At 38.5% G+C, this 22,371-nt stretch overlaps 3 protein-coding genes and 1 pseudogene across 3 annotated transcripts; all 4 read left to right on the top strand.

Annotated features, from left to right (window-relative positions):
- The first annotated feature begins 1,886 nt into the window (after positions 1–1,886).
- LOC146222309 (uncharacterized) lies at positions 1,887–3,931 on the top strand. The gene is made up of 6 exons (XM_084692142.1): positions 1,887–1,929; positions 2,090–2,434; positions 2,635–2,985; positions 3,155–3,280; positions 3,509–3,576; positions 3,800–3,931. The coding sequence occupies exons 1-6, from the start codon at positions 1,887–1,889 to the stop codon at positions 3,929–3,931; spliced, it is 1,065 nt and encodes a 354-aa protein (XP_084548268.1).
- Positions 3,932–6,570: 2,639 nt separating this feature from the next.
- On the top strand, positions 6,571–8,080 carry LOC146222308 (T cell receptor alpha chain MC.7.G5-like). Its single transcript, XM_084692141.1, has 4 exons — positions 6,571–6,628; positions 6,719–7,084; positions 7,430–7,780; positions 8,028–8,080. The coding sequence occupies exons 1-4, from the start codon at positions 6,571–6,573 to the stop codon at positions 8,078–8,080; spliced, it is 828 nt and encodes a 275-aa protein (XP_084548267.1).
- A 4,362-nt stretch (positions 8,081–12,442) lies between these two features.
- LOC146222307 (T cell receptor alpha chain MC.7.G5-like) lies at positions 12,443–13,968 on the top strand. The gene is made up of 3 exons (XM_084691418.1): positions 12,443–12,500; positions 12,590–12,955; positions 13,496–13,968. Exons 1-3 carry the CDS (start codon positions 12,443–12,445, stop codon positions 13,966–13,968), a joined length of 897 nt encoding a protein of 298 aa, XP_084547544.1.
- A 2,655-nt stretch (positions 13,969–16,623) lies between these two features.
- Positions 16,624–19,165, top strand: LOC146222306 (uncharacterized; annotated as a pseudogene).
- Positions 19,166–22,371: the final 3,206 nt, after the last annotated feature.

Genomic DNA, 22,371 nt, shown 5'->3' with positions numbered 1-22,371 from the left:
AACAAAATGTTATACAGAAATTGTAGATCGGTTGTAGTCGGTTACAACAGGACTGGTGATACGAGTTTTATTGTTAGTAGGCTATTAGCGGCTGAATCTGCAATGTCCAGCAGCCATTGATTCAGATCGTGAAAATGTTTGTAGGTATTTTTTATGACAAAAAAAAAGCTTTTCAAATTTCGATTAGGTAATTTTCAGACGTTTAAGTCGAGTCTTGGTCAACCAAAGAAAATCTTAGCCACTCTGATCTGCCATAAGCAATCGCAAGTGCTCGCCTTAGCCAATTCATTCACCACTACTGTAACAGAGCTAGCTGCCGTAGCTGGAAACTTTTCCCGAACCCCGTGGGGAGGAGGGCCACAACATCATGGCCACCAGCAAAACTTGTTCTTGCTCCAGCTTTAGCTATTGGATATTCGGCAGCGTTGCCACAAGGGAGTGAATGGGTTGGCTCGCATCTTTCTCCGCCACCATTACGGAACTACAACACAAACTAGCGCACAACATCAACGTCATCATTCTCAGCGACTCCCTCTGTTCGCTAAATGGCTGGTTAAAAAGTAACCTGTAAAATCTGATTTACCTACAGAATGGCCAGACCGAGTACAGAAGCAAAATCCAAATTGAGCGGAAGTACGTAGGTCGGCAGAGCTAGGCTAGAATTGCCTTGGTTTTTAAAGACAAATTAATTAGGTCATTTGGAGGACATAACTCTTTCGGGTGACATCTTTCCCTCATGTGTCCAAACAGCTCCTTTTTTTCTCTCTCTAGTTTTCTCGTCCTTACGTTGTTATTGGTTTCCAGATTGGGTAAGTAGGCTAACATACAGAACTGGCATTCCATTCCACATCGAAAGTTCATTTCAATAAAATTGTCTGCAAGATTTAAGAATAGGCAATCCTAGCCCATAGTCCTACACTGTGTTATTTAATGTGGAATATTCTTTAATATTGTTATGATTAACTTGTCCACTGTCCAACATCACAGTGAACTATCCATTTTAGTGCTCACAAAAATGTAAACATTAATAAAAGGCTAAACTCTTTTTCAATGAATTCTATGACCCAAGATAATCTTTTGGAGAACTGTGTTGGTGATATAAATAAAGGCTGATGGTAGTAGACTATTGGTATATTACTATACATAGGTCAAAGGTGAAGCAAATAAAAGAACATTGCCACTTTGTCAAAGAAACAAGTAACATAAGTGGAAATATTGCAACTACTTGCGCCTTACCTCTTGCCTTTGTTTTGGAAAAGCTGAGTAACATTGAGATTGTGTTGATGTGAATGTACACTTGTGAGGCTGTTTAACTTTTGCTTCATTCTTGGTCAAGGACTTCAGAGAAACTCAACAGATTTAATGAAATATAAAAGTGGTGTTGAGCAGGTCAGTGATGACTTTGTGGTAGTATAGATATCTGATTACACAGTGTCATTCAGGGGAGTAAATTTGGTGTTAGATGTGGGTGGGACCGTTTTTTTTTTAAACTGAGGATGTTAAATAGGGGGGACAGATTTGCTTTTTCTAAAAGTTATAGTAAAACGTACACCCTGCTTCTGTGTCTTTTGGAAAAAGCCAAAGTGCGTTGTCAATTTTTTTACTCTTGTCTTTAGTTAAATATAGCTTTTAATTAATGTGTATTCTGCTGTTGGAGAATTTTTTTTTCATTGCAATAATTATCAAATACCATTGAGAGTCTACCAATCTCCATTTAAACACCCTTTGGTCGGAGAACTGTGATTCATTGGAAGACATGATATTGCCCGTATAGCCAATAGCATCACTCAGTTCAGAGCCCCCTCCTACTTATTGCAAACAATCTCATATAAATGTGTCTGGGTCTTCCCACTTCCTAGTTAAGTACAGAGTTAACTGACATTGAAATGATTCTGTTTGGGCTCAGCTTTTTGTTTTATATTAAATCAGGTAAGACATTGAAACATTTTTGTTTTGTCTTTAGGAATTTATCACCTTTCATGATCACGGGCATTGTGACATTTCTTTGAATATTTAATGTTAACTATGGATTCATCCAATAGAATTGTCAAAAAAATCTGAAAGCTTTGTTTTCTTTTTACTTTGGCAGTTTGTACATTGGAGGACATCTTTGTGCAACCAGATCATGTCATGGTGGTCAGGAAGGGAGAAAGTGTGAATCTAACTTGCCTCCATACATATAATAAGGCTGTTCTGTGGTTCAAACAGATTATTGGACAGAAGCCTGTTCTGATTGTTACATCATATGTACGTTCCTTTATATTGAACATTGAAGATCTGAAACCTGATAATAAACACTTTCATGTCAGAAGAGGAGTCAATAGTTGTAATCTGACCATCACCCAGACTCAGCTAGAGGATTCAGCCACTTACTACTGTGCACTTCAAGTCAGTGGCATCACATTTGGTGATGGAACTCTTCTAATTGTTAAAGGTAAAGACTCATAACATATTTAATAATAAATGCACCAAAAAAAAATCCATATTTCTGTACAAAATCTCATACATATTTACACAAATAAAAACGTTTAATGGAATCAATTTGTAGGTCCTACTGACTTGCGTAATTCATCAAAAATAATTTCCATCCTTCAATGTTGATTGAATTGTTTGAGTTTTCACATTCTTTTTCAGAATTTGAACCGAAAAGCAGAACTATTGTGCAGCACTTAGTGTCTGAGTCACATGAACCAGGAGACTCTGGGACCCTAAACTGCAAAATTCCCACTGAGACCTGTGCAGGAGAACACAGTGTCTATTGGTTCAGACATGGCTCAGGAGAATCCCGTCCAGGAATCCTTTACACCCATGGAGGCAGGAGTGATCAGTGTGAGATGAGCCCTGAGGCTGGGTCTCCTACACAGAGCTGTGTCTACAACCTCCCCAAGAGGAACGTCAGCCTCTCTGATTCTGGGACTTACTACTGTGCTGTGGCCTCATGTGGGGAGATACTGTTTGGAAATGGGATCAAGCAAGACATTCAAGGTAAAACACGAATCCCAATACATTTCAAACATCTTCGTTTTTGAAATACCAAGTGGATATCTGACTGAAATAATCATCTGAACAGCATTTCTTTCCAAACAAATCCTTCCTAATTCTGAATAAAAAGAAAAGTATTAATTAGATGCCTTCCAAGTTTCAGATGTTCCAGATGGTCAGAATCATCCTTTTCTCTTCATCCTATTTTGCCTGATGACAACCGTTTCGATAATGAGTGTGACTGTCAACATTATCGTCTGTTGGAAAATGAAAAGGACACTTTGTGACATCTGCACAGGTACTGAATGTATGATGGATTACCAGTGTACTCTTCTACCATTTAAGAAAGACTATGGAGCTATTTTGCACTTAGTTTTCACAATATTCCCATTTTGCTGAACAACATTAAATAGTTCTTCACTGGGAACTGACTTAAAGTCTTACAGTCTAAGTACGGTACGGCAGATTCTAAAATTTTAAGTTCGGATAAGTCTGAAAGTGTTTTCTCATGTGCTCATACTTTAAGAGGGACCAAACACGTCCGATTGCCAAACAGACTACAGGACTGCCTCTGTGAGCAGAGAAAATGAACAGGTTTGTTTAGAGGAAAACATTTTAAAATTGGTACAGTACTTTCACTGCATAGGTGATTTATTTTCTGTATATCTTTTTGGGTGTACTTCTGTGTTCAATGTAATTACTCACCAATCTTGTGTTATCGTGAGTAGTTACAAGGAGCTTGCTTGTTTACCAGCATAAAAAAATCACAGCATATTGTAAAAAATCCTTGTCATTATTCTTTGTTACTTTGACCCAGGTCAGTGATGATGTTGACCTGAACTACTCCACTTTAAAGTTTACTGACAAGAAGAAAACGAAGTCCAGGAGACAGAGAGTCAATCCAATCTGCACTGAAGTGAAGTATCAAATTGAAGGCTGTAGCAGCTAATTGGAATTTTTTATACAAATATTATGCTTTGACATAGGACCTAAACCTTTTTAGTCTATCTAATCATTATTTTGCAATAGAATAGGATTAGGTTGAAGTAGTATTAATAGCTGTTATTGTTTTATTCATGTGATACATTGCTTTGTAGAGTGTATTATTCTTAAGTTCTTACAATAATTTGGTTTTTAGTTTTCTACTTTTTTTGCCTGAAACATTATACAAACATCAAATAGGTTGGTGCAATATAATTCAACACTGTATGGAAACAAATTGTTCACTGACAAGAAGAAAACCAAACCCCAGGAGACAGAAAGAAAACCCAATCTACACTGGAGTGAGAAAAGTAGGTAATGCTAGAAGGTAGTAGCAGCTAATTGGAGACTTATTATACACATATGTTGGTTAGACATAAAACCCAAACCTGTTTTGTTCTGTCTAATCAGGTAATGTACCATTATTTTGCTTTAGGATAGGATTAGGTTGAAGTAGTATCAATAGATGTTATGGTTGTATTCATGTGATATAACATTGCTTTATAGGGGATATTATCCTTGATCTTTTACAATAATTGTGTTTTTTAATATTTTGCTTTTTTAATTTTTGCTTTAAACATTATAAAAGGATCCAAAATGTTCGTACATTCTACAGTACCAGTAAAAACAATGGGAAAATGTGTCCAAACTGACTGGTACTGTAGATTGCCAAATGACATTGTGTCTTTGGGCAAGGCACTTCACCCCACTTGCCTCGGGGGAATGTCCCTGTACTTTCTGAAAGTCGCTCTGGATAAGAGCATCTGCTAAATGACTAAATGTGATGTAATAGCCACTCTATGTAAATTACCTTTTAAACTTTATGATCATAAAGGTTTCATAAAGCATTTGTGCAGCCTGTTCCTGGTTGTGATCATTAAAATCTGAAAGTTACATTGATTTCTGTTATTGTCATAATTGAATTCAAACTTTACAAACAAGCTTAAACCTGTTTGAAAATTGTTCCTTATTTTTATTTGATCTCCCTATCCCTAATGAATATTTGTATTGTTATTTAAGTATTACATGACCTGGACTATCATAATGCACATCCTGTTGCCAGTGGGTGCAGCTCTTCTGTGTTAGAATAGGCTTATCTTCCTGGAGGAAAACAATCCCGAGACACAACAGTTAAAAAGCCCATGGTGAATAAAATGAAGAAGTATCATGTGGTAGTACTGCAGGTAATCTTGATGTTGGCTACAAAAGTCAGCCAGTATCAGTCATCTTTCATGATATAAACAAACTGATGGCTTTGTACATACGTACTACTCATATCAAACTGTTATCAACAAATAATCACACATATGCCAGCAGCAACCTTCATGATGAAGTGGACAACCCTCATTTTAATGTAAAAATCAAAACCCAATTTTTAAAAATTCATCTAAAACATTCATCCAACTAATTCAGCGATGTAATTCTGTCATTTAAGACGATGAAGTATTGCTTCCAGTGTTCAAAGGTGAGATTTGTATTTTGATGATTTTGTATCAGTAACCCAAAGTTAGTTAAGAATCTAATTACGTGTATTAAACCTTTTCCATGACAGAATTGATTTTTTTTTTTTGATTTGATTACAGCCGGGAGTTTGTAACTCTGAACTGTTCAATACACACAGACAAGTGCAGGAGAACATACAGTCTACTGGTTCATATATGGTTCAGGGGAAGTTTATCCAGGAATTATTAGGGAGGCTGGGTCTCCTATACAGAGCTGTGTCTACCCCAAGAGGAGGTTCATGATGTTGTCTTCTTATGGTATTTATAGCTGTATCCTGTATCCACCTCACAGTGACTTTGCAGTGTGCTTACAGAAAAAGACAACAGTTCCACAGTCAGACCCCTAGCTAAGGCCAACCCTTTCTTTAGACAGGAAGCTTCCTTCAAACCGTTGGTGCAGCAGGCCCACAAACACCCAAGCCACCAAGAAAACACCTTTTACAAAAGCACCTTTTATTTTCCATGAAGAGAACAGACATGACGTGTTGAACTTGGTCTGGAGCTTAGTGACACATACTGTAATAAGATACAAAACACTGACATGCCAAGTCAGACATTGTTCTGTGACATGAGGATGTGTAACTCATCTCTCAGTCAGGAGCAGAACACACACACAATACAGTTATAGTCTACATAAGTAAAAATGCTTGAAAACATTTTTTCCAAATGTGTCTTGACCCTTTAGTATTGCAGTCTGATGCATAAGTAATACGGTTATCTAGACAGTATGGCGTCTTGCACATATTGCGAGACCCTCCTACTTGCTTTCTCTTCCTTTCACTCTGTCTTTGTATCTGAGCCTGCTTAACTCTGTTAAAAATCTGTGGCGTCAAAGCAAAGCTCCTTTTTATTTATCCACAGGTTTCTGATCTACAGTATGTCACTAATGCAAATGTTCCTGCATGAAGCAAAAACAACGGTTTATCCACAAGTGTGTAATGCCATTCAGTATATAGATGCAATTTAAGGCAATAAGACAATGCTGTCTGAATAGGGTGTCACCCACAGCTAGAACAGTCATCTTGGCCAATCAAACACAACCTGACTTCTGAAGAGTTGGATGCGTACATAAACGTTTCCATTGAGCCAAGACACAGATGTAAAGATGACACCTTCAAAGATGGTCACGCTGGGTCTGGTAGTTCTACTTCTCTGGGAATGCGGTAAGCTCAAATGGACTTAGTCATTTATACACATCCTTTGTATAGAATATGATCGATTTTTGGTTATCACAATGTTTTCTTCTCCTTCAGTTAATGTGCTACAGGTGACACATTCTTCATCCATACGTCAGGACAGTCATATCAAGTCTGTCGATGTTGGAGACTCGGTTACTCTGCATTGCTTCTACCAAGTTGCTATGGCAGTCCACTTTGCTTGGTACCGGCAAACACAAGGAGATAAACCACAGCTGGTATCTACAATGTATGTGTTTCAAGAAAAAGCTAGACTGCACAATGAGTTTGAGGACAATCCTCGCTTCTCTGTACACGGTGGTGGTGGTGAAGGACACCTGAGGATCTCAGATGTCCAACCTTCAGATTCAGCTATGTACTTCTGTTCAAAAACATACATTAATACACTGGAATTTTCTGATGGTGTCTTCCTCAATGTAAAAGGTACAGTCTTCAGCAAGCAAAACTTTTCCATTTGTTTGCAGTAAATTATGAGATATTTTGAGCAGATTAGAATCCTAGGTAATTTAGATGAGCGTTCATGCAATATTAACATTCTAGTTTCTAAATCTACAACAAGTTTTTACAGATCCTCTTGTCAGGGTGCATCTGCTGTATCATTCTTGTGTAGCCGTGAGTGTCTTAGTGACACAAACCAGGAGAATCTGTGACTAACTTGGAGAGACATATGAGACACGGATATTTTTCGTTGTAAATTCCTGTGATTTTTTATTTAGAAACTTATTACAGACAAAAACCTGCACAAGATAATGTGACAACATGTTTTAGGTCCAGGTTCCAATACGAAAGCAGTTGTCCAGCAGCCAGTGTCTGAGTCCATCCAGCCAGGAGACTCTGTTACTCTGAACTGCACAATACACAGTGAGACATGTGCAGGAGAACACAGTGTCTATTGGTTCAGACATGGCTCAGGAGAATCCCGTCCAGGAATCCTTTACACCCATGGAGGCAGGAGTGATCAGTGTGAGAAGAGCCCTGAGGCTGGGTCTCCTACACAGAGCTGTGTCTACAACCTCCCCAAGAGGAACCTCAGCCTCTCTGATGCTGGGACTTACTTCTGTGCTGTGGCCTCATGTGGGGAGATACTGTTTGGAAATGGGACCATGCTGGACATTCAAAGTAAACCACAAACACATTTAATCAAATATCTACCAAGTGGATATCTGACTACTAGTATTTCGTAATTCTGAACGAAAAGAATAGTATTCATTGGATGCTTTCCAAGTTTCAGATGTTCCAGATGTTCAGAATCATCCTTTTCTCTTCATCCTATTTTGCCTGATGACAACCGTTTCGATAATGAGCGTGACTGTCAACATTATCGTCTGTTGGAAAATGAAAAGGACACTTTGTGACGTCTGCACAGGTACTGAATATCTTTACTATGACAGATTACCAGTGTACTCCTCCAACATTTAAGAAGGAGCTATTTTGCACTTAGTTTTCAAGTTTTTTTGTACAGTATGGCAGACTCTAAAATGTTAAAAGTTCTGATAATTCTGAAAGTGTTTTCTCATTTGCTCATACTCTAAGAGGGGCCAGACACGTCCGATTGCCAAACAGAATACAGGACTGTGTCTGTGAGCAGAGAAAATGAACAGGTTTGTTTAGAGGAAAACATTCCTGATTTTAAAATTGGTACAGTACTTTCACTGCATAGTTGATTTAATTACTGTATACCTTTTTGGGTGTACTTCTGTATTCAATTGAACTACTCACCAATTTTGTGTAATGTGAGTAGTTAACTAAGGAACTTGCTTGCTTACCAGCATAACAAATTTACAGGATATTGTAACAAATCCTTGTCATTATTCTGTGTTACTTTGTCCCAGGTCAGTGATGATGTTGACCTGAACTACTCCACTTTAAAGTTTACTGACAAGAAGAAAACCAAGTCCAGGAGACAGAGAGACAATCCAATCTACACTGAAGTCAAGTATCGAATAGAAGGCAGTAGCAGCTAATTAGAAATTCATTATACAAATATTTTCTTTTGACATAGGACCTAAACCTTTTTAGTCTGTCTAATCATTATTTTGCAATAGAATAGGATTAGGTTGAATTTGTATCAATAGATGTTAATGTTGTATTCATGTGATATTACATTGCTTTGTAGAGTGTATTGTGCTTTTTTGTTTTAAACATTATATAAACATCAAATAGGTTGGTACAATATAATTTGACACTGTATGGAAACAAATTGTGAGAACTCTTACATTTTATGGTCATAAGGGTTTAATGAAGCATTTGTGCATCCTCTTTTTGCTTGTGATCATTACAAATCTATAAGTTACATGGATTTCTGTAACTATTAGAACTGCTTTGAAACTTAACAAACAAGCTTACACCTGTTTGTTCCTTGAAAATTGAACAAAATACACGTTCAATTTGTCCCACATTCTGAATAAATATTTACATTGTTATTTATGTTGTTCAAAAATATGTATTACATTACCTGGACTATCACAATACAGATCCTGTTGCCAGTTGTGCAGTTCTTCTGTTCTTGAATAATCCTCTCTTCCTGGAGGAAACCAATAACGAGACACAACTGTTTAAAAGCCCATGGTTAAGACAATACAGAAGTATCATGTTGTGAAGCTAATCTTGATGTTGGATACAAAAGTAATCCAGTATCAGTCATCTTTCATGATATAATCAACTGATAGCCTACAACATCTATCCATATCAAACTATTATCAAACATATTGTCCCACATATACCAGCAGCAACCTTCATGTGACATTAGGACAATCCTGATTTTGATGTGAAAATCAAAATCGTTAAAATTCCATTAATCTAAAACATTCAGCCAACTGATTCAGCCATTTATTTAAGATATGGTCAAAGATGATCATTTAAGATTCAAATTAAGTGTATTAAACCTTTTCCATGACAACATAAAAAACAAAAATCCAGTCCAGCCAGGGGTCTGTATCTCTGAACTGTTCAATACACTGTGGCATCACAAGAGGACATGTGGTAGAGGGGCGTTATGTTCCTCTTCAGGAGTGGCTATGATGCCACAAGATGGCTGAACGGAGAACTACATCTCCCAGAATGCACCACGCAGACAGGTGCAAATGCCTCAGCCCTCTGAAGCGGGAGCTCAGGTGTGGGAGAGAGAGTACAAAAGAGTGGACCCACACACCAAGCAGAGGAGAGCGTACCTGGCACAAACAGAGTTCAATGCCAGAGGAACTTTGATCTTGTGTATACCGTTGGTAATGTTCAAATGAGGAGCAACTTTATGAAGCCTCTGTTTTGCTTTAAAATAATCCTGAAATACTTTTTTTGTTAATGAATGAATTGATTTCTTTGTTTGAACTTTTGCCTGCTCTGTCTGTCACGGCCACAGCCGTGCCCCCCTATTATTTTTGGTTTTGCCCTGTCCTAGTGTTTCCCTGTCATTGTCTTCACCTTTGTCTGGTTCTCATTAGTGTCATTGTCTTCACCTGTGAGTCGTTTGGTTCTGTGTATTTAGGTTTCTGTTTTGTGTCCAGTCTTTGTCTTGTCATACTGCTACTACCCCTGCGTGTGAGTACCCTTCTGTATCCCGTTTTTTGGATAATAAACCCCTTTGTTGTACCATGCCTCGCATCTCTCCTGCGTTTGGGTCCTACCCCTCCACACACCGTGACACTGTCAGGTTGTGACGCTTTGCCCTAAACCCCACTTAGTGGTCCAGCCACTAATGATGCCACAACACACTGAGACGTGCAAGAGACCAGTGTCTACTGGTTCAGATATGGTTTACGGGAATTCCAACCAGGAATCAATCTGCTTTTATAGCAGTACCATTATCCCTAACCCTAACATAATAAAGAGCTATGTCTACCCCAAGAGGGGGTTCATGATGTTGTCTTGTGGTATTTATAGCTGTATCCTGTATCAACCTCACAGTGACTTTGCGGTGTGCTTACAGAAAGACAACAGTCAGACCCCTAGCTAAGGCCACCCCTCTCTTTAGACAGGAAGCTTCCTTCAAACTGTTTGTGCAGCAAGCCCACAAACACTCAAGCCATCAATAAAACACCTGTTACAGAAGCACCTTTTATTTTCCATGAAGAAGACAGACATGACGTGTTTAACTTCCATTTATTTTTGGTCTAGAGCTTAGTGGCACATACTGTAGTAAGACATGAAACACAATTGACATGCCAAATCAGACGATGTACCATAACATGAAGATGTGTGACTCATTTCTCAGTCGGGAGCAAAACTGTTCTTAATGGTTTCTAATTCATGTAATGTTATAAAAAAACAAAAAATCTTTAATATTAAAAATTGTTAATGAAGGAAATTGTTTTGAAGTGAGCCACAACATATCATTGACCTAAGTGATGTAAAAGTATGTACAGACGTAACAGCATCGATATGAGGATGGACTATTACCATAATGTATTTTTAAAGATCTGTAATATATTAGTGATCTTCACATCCAATATTTGTAAAGTAAACCTTCATTTTATTTGATTTAAATAATAATGTTTTTACTGACTAAATGTGACTAAATGTAAATGAAATGTTTCAATAATGCTCTTGTTATCCAACATGTTTTGCTCCAGACAACAGAAATTGATAGCTAAATTATGATTATGTGATAGGATTCTTCTTATACGTTGTCAGGCATGGTGTGGGTTGAATTGGTGTAGGACAACATGCTCAGAGTTGTAGCCAAGTTGACTTGGTGGATACATGATAGAGACCAGATACTGTATCTCACATTATACATGATCTCTATAGAGACAGGAAATCCCTGTGTTTCATGTAGTTCAGTGGTACCTAAAGATGGCAAGAATCATGTAGGTTACCTGACAAGGGTGCAGTAGCTGTGTTGGCATGAGTGTGCATATGTGTGCATGGGTATCAATACAGTTTTCCTGCAGAGAATGAGCAGATACTAATGTTGTAAATGAAAAAAGATGTTCTCGTGTAGTGCTACCTGTTCATAGGGTCAGATGCTCTCCACTTTTGTTTTGCTTTCTGGGGTCATCTGTGAGAACAGTACCTTCTCACATACAACCCTGTTACCTTCTCATTCTCTCCCTCTCTTTCTCTCTCAGTCTGCGTTGCTTGTTAACTCTGATTGTGGTTTTCTGCAGGATGCATGCTACTGGCCTGGTATTCTCACATTCAGTACTTGGCTGCAACACTTCTATGGTCTTAACTCACTCGCTATGTTGGGGACATATGAGCACTCTTTAAATATGACATTTAAAAAATGTGTCTGCAAAACCTTACCCTGTCTGACACTGGGACTACAGTAGTGGGCTGTTGTCTCTCCCTTGTCCCCTGTAAGGAGAGACTGTGTGGAGATGGACCCATGCTGGACATTGACAATGTCTGCTCTCTCTCTTTCTCTCAGTAAATAGTGATGGCACGGATATAATCCATGTTTCTATGGAAAACTGCTGAGAATCAAATCAGATGGATTTTGGCTTCTGTAAAGGACATTAAAATATTTCAGCTAAGTACACAGTAAAAAAAGAGTATATTGTATGTACTAGACTGTATCTAGTTCTTGAGTCAATTGATTACGTCCAACTGCACTTTATTGAACCAATGTGCATACAGCAAAAACACAATGGTTCATCCGTCAGTGTGTAATGCCATTCAGTATATACTATAGATAAAATGCAAGGCAATAAGACAATGCTGCTTGAATTGGGTGGCACCTAAAGCTAGACGACTCATCTTAGCCAATCAAACACAACCTCACTTCTGAAGAGTTGGATGCGTACATAAACGTTTCCATTGAGCCAAGACACAGATGTAAAGATGACACCTTCAAAGATGGTCACGCTGGGTCAGGTAGTTCTACTTCTCTGGGAATGCGGTAAGTTCAAATGGACTTAGTCATTTATACACATCCATTGTATAGAATATGATGGATATTTGGTAATCACAATGTTTTGTCCTTTTCAGTTCATGTGATAGAGGGGACAAAGTCTTCACCCATACGTCTGGACAAACATCATAAGTCTGTCGATGTTGGTGACACGGTTACTCTGCAATGCTTCTACAATGTCGCTATATCAGTGCACCTTTCTTGGTACCGGCAAAACCTAGGAGATAAACCCCGGCTTGTATCTACCCTGTTGAAGTTAGGACATGAATCTAGACTGCATAATGAGTTTAAGGACAATCCTCGCTTCTCTGTATCCGGTGGTGAAGGAGTAAATCACCTGAGCATCTCAGATGTCCAACCTTCAGATTCAGCTATGTACTTTTGTTGTGAATCATCGGAAAATAGGGTGGAATTTGCTGATGGTGTCTTCCTTAATGTAAAAGGTATGGTTCAAAACTAACAAAACAAATACAGTTAATTTCAGGTTTATTATCTGATATTATTATCCATTATCTAGTTTCAAATAATGGAGCAGATTAGAATCCTTGGTAATTAAGATGAGCATAACGTTCTAGTTTTTGAATCTACAACTGATTATAAAACTGAATTATTGTGATGAAATTGAGTGTATGAGTCACACAAACCAGGAGCGAAACATTTCCATTTGATTTCAGGTTAAATATGAGAGCATTTTGAGCAGATTAGAATCCTAGGTAATTTCGATTAGCATTCATCCAATATTAACATTCTAGTTTCTAAATATGCAAGTTTTTCTACATCCTCTTGTCAGGGTGCATCTGCAGTAGAATTCTTGTGTAGCTGTGAGTGTCTTAGTAACACAAACCAGGAGAATCTGTGACTAACTTGGAGAGACATATGAGACACTGATCTTTTTTTTGTCTCATTGTAAATTCCTGTGATTTTTGTTTTGGAAGTATTTTAGACACAAATCTGCACACGATAATGTGACAAAATGTTTTTAGGTCCAGACTCCAATACCAAAGAAGTTGTCCAGCAGCCAGTTTCTGAGTCCATCCAGCCAGGAGACTCTGTTACTCTGAAATGTACAATACACAGTGAGACCTGTGCAGGAGAACACAGTATCTATTGGTTCAGACATGGCTCAGGAGAATCCCATCCAGGAATCCTTTACACCCATGGAGGCAGGAGTGATCAGTGTGAGATGAGCCCTACGGCTGGGTCTCCCACACAGAGCTGTGTCTACAACCTCCCCAAGAGGAACCTCAGCCTCTCTGATGCTGGGACTTACTACTGTGCTGTGGCCTCGTGTGGGGAGATACTGTTTGGAAATGGGACCAAGCTGGATATAAAGTCATGTGGTGAAGACCAAATGAGAATCCTGGTGCTTCTCTCCATCATGAGAACTGGAGTTCTCTTCTGCTGTCTGTTCATCGTTATTGTCTTGTGTTTCATACCGAAATCCAGCCAAGTGTGATATCCATCTCTTTGAGCTGTACTTTGTCATGTATGTCTTACTTATGACAATTATTATCTCAATTGATTTTCAGTGTGTACAACATTGTATGTCACAGAAACATTCCCCAAAAAGCATTTTGTAGATTTTGGGGGATTGGCTCCATATAACCTCAGCTGGCTTTTCTATACTTGATGTTTTTCCCTATTTGAAATAAAGCTGTAGACTAATGTAAGAAAAAGCTGTGTGTTTTTCAACGTGAGGGCCATGACAGAGATTTAAGCTGAGAGCAAACATCTATAACTACAGTGTGACATAGCCATTACTCCCCTTAACCTGTCCAGAACGTACAAAATACACATACTAAACATGTTTAATTTCTTAAAGTTATAACTAATAAAAGTCCTGTGTCACAAAGGTTAATTGATTTTAGAAAAAAACCCACTGTGAAATTGACAAAGTAGTCTCAGCAGTCGCACACTTTATAAACACTACAGATATTTTCCAGCCTGAAGGTGAAACATGTTGTTGCTCACTGTTATCCTGCCGTCTGTCAGTTTGTGGGAAAATCATTGCACAAACACAAACAGGCATGTCATCATAAATACATTGACATATAAGAAGTTTGAGTTATCTAAGGGGCCATAGATTTTCAACAGAAAAATTACATATAAGAAGTTTGAGTTATCTAAGGGGCCATAGATTTTCAACAGAAAAATTACGGTTCCACACCTCAAAGGAAGTCATTGAGGTTCAAATCTGTAGCTAGCTACACTTGCGGTACAAGATTTTTCCACTGATGGAAACCAAGTGCTAATAGTTGACCGACAGCTCTTGATGCGCGAAGCTTGTCTGAGCTTATCTACAAGAGTAAAAATGGCCTCAACCTAAATATATCAGGTAGAATTTGTATAAAATGTATTGACATTTTTTAGAGTGTTCAAAAATATACAGACCTACTTCAACAAGAAATTTGCTGAAAAGCTTACACCAAAGATAAACAGCTTCAGTGATAAAGTAAATCTGTTCTCGTCCAAGTAATGTAAAGATGGTTATTGAGATATTTCCAGCATCATTCTCCCCCCACCCCCCTTTTGATTTCATCAACAGTGTAGCTGGAGAGTAGAGTAACACAGGTAAGAGGGCTCTTCCCTGGAGAAAGCACGAAAAAAATGCACAATATGATCTCAAGAGGAGTAACCATAAGGGGCCAGCCCGAAGTGACACACCTGCTACAACACTCTACCAGCTGTGCTGAGGACGGACTAAGAGAAGGAGGAGGACAAGACGTCCATCAGGTAGTATGGTATGAAGGGTTACGACCATGATGACGCCTCAAGGATCAGTAAATTGTCTGGAAACCTTAATTACATTTTAAAAAAAGTTCAGTCTCTAGGTTTTGCCTTAAAGTTGCTAATGCTTTTCTTATCCAGCATGTTTTGCTCCAAACAACAGAAATTGGTGGCTAAATTATTATTAGCTTATGCGTTAGGATTTTTCTTATACATTGTCAGGCATGGTCTGGGTTGAATTGGTGTTGGACAACATGCTCAGAGTTGAAGTCAAGTAGACTCGGTGGATACATGATAGAGACCAGATACTGTATCTCACATTATACATGATCTCTATGGAGACAGGAAATCCCTGTGTTTCATGTAGTTCAGTGGTACCTAAAGATGGCAAGAATCATGTAGGTTACCTGACAAGGGTGCAGTAGCTGTGTTGGCATGAGTGTGCATATGTGTGCATGGGTATCAATACAGTTTTCCTGCAGAGAATGAGCAGATCCTAATGTTGTAAATGAATAAAGATGTTCTCATCTAGTGCTACCTGTTCATGGGGTCAGATGCTCTCCACTTTTGTTTTGTTTTCTGGGGTCATCTGTGAGAACAGTACCTTCTCACATACAACCCTGTTACCTTCTCATTCTCTCCCTCTCTTTCTCTCTCATTCTGTTGCTCGTTAACTCTGATTGTGGTTTTCTGCAGGATGCATGCTACTGGTCTGGTATTCTCACATTCAGTACTTGGCTGCAACACTTCTATGGTCTTAACTCACTCGCTATGTTGGGGTCATATAAAGACTCTTTAAGTATGAAATTAAAAAAATGTATCTGCAAAACCTTACCTTGTCTGACAGTCAGACTACAATACTGGGCTGTTGTCTCTCCCTCGTCCCCTGTAAGGACAGACTGTGTGGAGATGGAACCATGCTGGACATGGACAATGTCTGCCCTTTCTCTGTCTCTCTCTTTCTCTCTGTAAATAATGATGGCATGGACGTAATCCATGTTTCTATGGAAAAAATGTTCCGAATCAAATCAGATGGATTTTGGTTTCTGTAAAGTACATCAAAATATATCAGCTAAGTTCACAGTAAAAAAATGAGTTTATCATCTGTACTAGACAGTATCTAGTTCTTCAGGCAATTGATTAGGTCCAACTGCACTGTACTGAACCAATGTGCATGAAGCAAAAACACAATGGTTTATCCAACAGTGTGTAATGCCGTTCAGTATATACTATAAATAAAATGCAAGGGAATAAGACAATGCTGCCTGAATAGGGTGGGACCTAAATCTAGAAGACTCATCTTAGCCAATCAAACACAACCTCACTTCTGAAGAGTTGGATGCGTACATAAACGTTTCCATTAAGCCAAGACACAGATGTAAAGATGACACCTTCAAAGATGGTCACGCTTGGTCGGGTAGTTCTACTTCTCTGGGAATGCAGTAAGTTCAAATGGACTTAGTCATTTATACACATCCTTTGTATGGAATATGATGGATATTTGGTTATCACAATGTTTTGTCCTTGTTTCAGTTAATATGGTAGAGGGGACAAAGTCTTCACCCATACGTCTGGACAAACATCTTAAGTCTGTCGACGTTGGTGACACGGTTATTCTGCAATGCTTCTACAATGTCGCTATATCAGTGCACCTTTCTTGGTACCGGCAAAACCTAGGAGATAAACCCCGGCTTGTATCTACCCTGTTGAAGTTAGGACATGAATCTAGACTGCATAATGAGTTTAAGGACAATCCTCGCTTCTCTGTATCCGGTGGTGAAGGAGTAAATCACCTGAGCATCTCAGATGTCCAACCTTCAGATTCAGCTATGTACTTTTGTTGTGAATCATTGGAAAATAGGGTGGAATTTGCTGATGGTGTCTTCCTTAATGTAAAAGGTATGGTTCAAAACTTACAAAAGAAATCCATTTAATTTCAGGTTTATTATCTGATATTATTATCCATGATCTATTTTCGAATAATGGAACAGAATAGAATCCTACGTAATTTAGCTGAGCATAACGTTCTAGTTTTTGAATCTTCGACAGATTATTAAACAGAATGATTGTGAAGAAAGTGAGTGTATGAGTCACACTAACCAGGAGCAAAACATTTCCATTTGATTTCAGGTTAAATATATGAGATATTTTGAGCAGATTAGAATACTAGGTAATTTCGGTTAGCATTCATGCAATATTAACATTCTTGTTTCTAAATCTACAAGTTTTTATAGATCCTCTTGTCAGGGTGCATCTGTAGTAGAATTATTGTGTAGCTGTGAGTGTCTTAGTGACACAAACCAGTAGAATCTGTGACTAACTTGGAGAGACATGAGACACTGATCTTTTTTTTTGTAAATTCCTGTGATTTTTTATTTGGAAAAGTATTATAGACGTTAATCTGCACAAGATAATGTGACAACATGTTTTAGGTCCAGGTTCCAATACGAAAGCAGTTGTCCAGCAGCCAGTGTCTGAGTCCATCCAGACAGGAGACTCTGTAACTCTGAACTGCACAATACACAGTGAGACATGTGCAGGAGAACACAGTGTCTATTGGTTCAGACATGGCTCAGGAGAATCCCGTCCAGGAATCCTTTACACCCATGGAGGCAGGAGTGATCAGTGTGAGAAGAGCCCTAAGGCTGGGTCTCCTACACAGAGCTGTGTCTACAACCTCCCCAAGAGGAACCTCAGCCTCTCTGATGCTGGGACTTACTACTGTGCTGTGGCCTCATGTGGGGAGATACTGTTTGGAAATGGGACCATGCTGAACATTGAAGGTCAGAATTTTTATTTCAAAACTATTTTAAATGCAAGCAGAAATCAATAAAAAATATCAAATCAAATCAAATCAAAACATTTTTTTTCTCTCAGACAGCATCCCAGATCTGCTTCTCATTGTCTACTTCTTGGGTGCAGCATTAGGAATCTTGTTCATGCTGATCGTTGTGTTGACCTGCTTTGTGTTTAAAATAAACAGGAAACAATGTCCTCACTGCCGAGGTAGGTGATGCTAATGTAAAGGCAACCAATGAACCTTTCTCATAAATGTCCTTTAGTTCAAGCATTTGAGTAATTGCTAACGAAGGACAAATAATGTTAACTTCTTACCACTCTGCACTCTCAGTTTCTGGATCAGCCTCTCAGACTACACGTTCAATCTCTCCTGAATACAGAGAGGTATGTTTTTTCTTCATCAATTTTGCAGTGATGCAATGCAATATAGCCTTACGCTTACATAAACTAGAGCACTAACCAAAATGACAAATTCTGTGTTTGACAATGAGCACAATAGAAAATGAGAACAGCTACAAAGTAACATGAGTACAGTACACTATCTGATGAGTAACTCAAAAACCCTTTTTCCTTTGCTAGGGCCAAGATGCAGAAAACCTCCATTACGCTGCTCTGAATCTGAAGAAGAAGAAAAGCCAACCCAAAAGAGAGAGATATAACGTGGAGAGAGACACGGTGTACTCTGGTGTTAGGGAATAGAGCTGGGAGAGGAAAGCTGCTCTGATAAGTTAATCGAGCCACAGATACACACACAAACACTCACATTCCTGTCATTATAGTATGATGCACTCTGTGCCTCGTTCTGCTCAAACACCATTCTGATCTGTGTGATTATTTGACATTTACATTTAAAAGTTAGCTTACATGGGTGAATTGGCTCGCTTGTCCTTACGTAGTTATTAGTTCTCACTGGTTACGTAGGCTAAAATACAGAAGTGGCATTCCATTTCTCGTTGAAAGTGCACTTAAAAAGAATTGCAAAATTTAAGAATAGGCAATCCTAGTCTATATTCTTTTCTGTATAATTCCATATGGAATATTCTTTAATATTGTTATGATTAACCTGTCCACTGTACAGTGTCAAGGTAACCATCCATTTTAGTGCTCACAAAAACGTCAACACATTTATCAAATAATGAACGTTTTCTTTGAATTCTAAAACCCAAGATCATCTTTTGTAGAACTGTGTAATAGTCCCTTGCATAGGTAAAAGGTCAAAAGTAAATTAAATAATAAACATTGCCACTTTGTCAAAGAATTAGAAAACAGAAGTGAATATTGCACCTTCCTTGAATGTGCTTCACCTCTTGCCTTTGTTTTGGAAAAGCTGAGTAACATTGAGATTGTGTTGATGTGAACGTTAACTTGTGAGGCTGTTTTACTTTTGCTTCATTCTAGGCCAAGGACTTTAGAGATAAACTTGACTGATGTGATATAAGCGGTGTAGAGCGGGTCAGTGATGACATTTGTGGCAGCAGATGTCTGACTACACGGTGCCATGCAGGGGAGTAGGTTGTTTTCAAATGTGGGTGGGACAGCCTTTTTTTAACATTGATGATACAAAACAATGATAATGAAACTTACATCTCTGCTTCTGTGTGTTTTGGCCAAAGCCAAAATATGTTGTCAAACTTTTAACCATGTCTTTAGTTTAAATATAGATTTACATTTCCTGTATATATAGCTGTTCAGTAAATAACTATTTAATGCAATAGTTATCAAATAACATTGACAGGCTACCAATCTTCATTTAAACAACCTTTTGTTGGATTACTGAGTGATTCATGGGAAGGCACGCTATTTACCGGACAGCCAATAGCAATACTCAGTTCAGTGCCCCCTCCTACTTTTTGCAGACAATTTTATTTAAATGTGCCTGGGTGCGCCCACTTCCTTGTTAAATACAGAGTTAACTGACATTGAAATGATTCTGTTTGGGCTCATCTGTTTGTTTGACATTAAATCAGGTAGGACATTAAAACATTTGAGTTTTGTCATTGTTGTCTTTTGGAATTTATTACTTGTCATGTAAGTTTTTGAAAGAAAGTCGGGTGAAATAAAGAGTTAATGTTTATTGGACGTATGACTTAAACATAATAACTTTACCAACATAACATCGACACACAAACATAAGCCAATAACACACACAAAAAAAAAAACACTACCCAGTTGATGGCCCTGATCCCCCCCTGAACATCCTTCAACAGACCGTTTTATTTAGTCAATCCAAGAATCATTTTCACCCATGGAAGTAGGAGTCAGTGTGGGGGGAGGCTGGGTCTCCTACACAGAGCTGTGTCTACCCCAAGACGAGGTTCATGATGGTATCTTACTATGATATTTATAGCTGTATCCTGTATCACCCTCACAGTGACTTTGCAATGTGCTTACAGAGTACATTTTCACAGCCAGACCCCTAGCTTAGGCCACCCCTCTCTTTAGGCTTCCTTCAAACTGTTTGTGCACCTTTGACAAAAGCACTTTTTATTTTCCATGAAGATGACGGACATCACGTGTTGTAGTAAAATACAAAACAATGACATGCCAAATCAGACACTTACACAATACAGTTATAGTCTACATAAGTAAAAGTGCTTAAAAACATATTGGTAAACTCTCCTCCAAAATGTTTTACAATGTGTCTTGACACTTCTGTATTGCGGTCTGCTGCCAATGTAATATGGTTATCAAGACATTATGGCCTTTTGCAGATACTATGGACCCTCCTTGCTTTCTCTTCCTTTTTCTCTCTGTGTTTTTCTCTGTCTCTGTTTCACTCTCTCTCTCTGTCGCGTCACTGCAAAGCCTCATTTTTATGGTTTCTGATGTGTTGTTGTCAGAAACAAAAAATCTTCACAGTTGAAAACTGTTTATGAATGAAATAGTTTTGAAGTGAGCCTAAGCATATCATTGGCCTAAGTTAACTTCACTTCCTCTTCAGACAACCAAGAAGCCAATCATCTATGCTTGCTCAGGTAGATTCATATTTTCCGCTCGTGCTGTTAGTTTGCCAACATAGCAGAAGTGGTAAGAAAATTCGGTCCCTAGGTTTTGTCCTTAATTTGTCACTAAGGCTCCTCCTATCCAGCATTTTTTGTTCAAGACAACAGACCTTGGTGGCTAAATTATGATTATCTGTTATGATTCTTCTTATACATTGTCAGGCATGGTTTGGGTTGAATTGGTGTTGGACAACATACTCAGAGTTGTAGCCAAGTAGACTCGGTGGATGCATGATAGAGACCAGATACTGTATCTCACATTATACATGATCTCTATGGAGACAGGAAGTCCCTGTGTTTCATGCTTCTCCACCTCAAGATGGAAAGTGTCATATAGGTCACCTGACAGAGGTGCATTAGCTGTGTCGGCATCAGTGTGAAGATGTGTGTGCATGTGTATCAATACAGAGTTTACCTGCTGAGAATGAGCAGATACTAATGTTGTAAATGAATAAAGATGTACTCATCTAGTGCTACCTGTTCATAGGGTCAGATGCTCTCCACTTTTGTTTTGTTTTCTGGGGTCGTCTGTGAGAACAGTACCTTCTCACATACAACCCTGTTACCTTCTCATTCTCCACCTCTCTTTCTCTCTCACCCTGTTGCTTGTTAACCCTGATTGTGGTTTTCTGCAGGATGCATGCTACTGGTCTGGTATTCTCACATTCAGTACTTGGCCGCAACACTTCAATGGTCTGAAGTCACTCGCTATGTTGGGGACATATGAACACTCAAGAAGTATGAAATTACAATTTTGAATTTAATCTGCAAAACCTTACCCCTTTTTGACACTGGGACTACAGTACTGGGCTGTTGTCTCTCCCTCGTCCCCTGTAAGGACAGACTGTGTGGAGATGGAACCATGCTGGACATGGACAATGTCTGCTCTCTCTCTGTCTCTCTCCTTCTCTCAGTAAATAGTGATAGCACAGACGTAATCCATGTTTCTATGGGAAACCGAAAACTGTTGGGAATAAAATTGGAAGGATTTGGGCTTCTGTAAAGGATATCAAAATATATCAGTTATCGTGTGAATAGTTATCCTTAAGTTAACGATACAAAAAAAGAGTAAATTCAATTAATAGTATCTAGCTCTTCTGTCAATTGATTAGGTCCAACTGCATTATTAGGTGGTTCTCCCTACTGAACCAATGAGAATTAAGTAAAAATACAATGGTTTCTCCATCAGTGTGTAATGACATTCAGTATATAGATAAAATGCAAGGCAGTACAGCAATGTTGCCTGAATAGGGTGTCACCCAAAACTAGACCAGTCATTTTAGCCAATCAAACACAACCTCACTTCTGAAGAGTTGGATGCGTACATAAAC

Source organism: Hypomesus nipponensis, chromosome 25 (genome assembly GCF_054491055.1).
Source record: "Hypomesus nipponensis isolate SF chromosome 25, ASM5449105v1, whole genome shotgun sequence".
Taxonomy (NCBI): Eukaryota; Metazoa; Chordata; class Actinopteri; order Osmeriformes; family Osmeridae; genus Hypomesus; species Hypomesus nipponensis.
This window is presented reverse-complemented; position numbering and strand designations above follow the sequence as displayed.

Coding starts and splice junctions, on each gene's coding strand:
- LOC146222309 (XM_084692142.1), top strand. CDS start 1,887: ATGATTCTGTTTGGGCTCAGCTTTTTGTTTTATATTAAATCAG. Junction 1,930..2,089: donor TTTGTTTTATATTAAATCAG/GTAAGACATTGA, acceptor TTACTTTGGCAG/TTTGTACATTGGAGGACATC. Junction 2,986..3,154: donor GATCAAGCAAGACATTCAAG/GTAAAACACGAA, acceptor CAGATGTTCCAG/ATGGTCAGAATCATCCTTTT.
- LOC146222308 (XM_084692141.1), top strand. CDS start 6,571: ATGACACCTTCAAAGATGGTCACGCTGGGTCTGGTAGTTCTACTTCTC. Junction 7,085..7,429: donor TGTCTTCCTCAATGTAAAAG/GTACAGTCTTCA, acceptor AACATGTTTTAG/GTCCAGGTTCCAATACGAAA. Junction 7,781..8,027: donor GACCATGCTGGACATTCAAA/GTAAACCACAAA, acceptor ACGTCTGCACAG/GTACTGAATATCTTTACTAT.
- LOC146222307 (XM_084691418.1), top strand. CDS start 12,443: ATGACACCTTCAAAGATGGTCACGCTGGGTCAGGTAGTTCTACTTCTC. Junction 12,501..12,589: donor TCTACTTCTCTGGGAATGCG/GTAAGTTCAAAT, acceptor TGTCCTTTTCAG/TTCATGTGATAGAGGGGACA. Junction 12,956..13,495: donor TGTCTTCCTTAATGTAAAAG/GTATGGTTCAAA, acceptor AAATGTTTTTAG/GTCCAGACTCCAATACCAAA.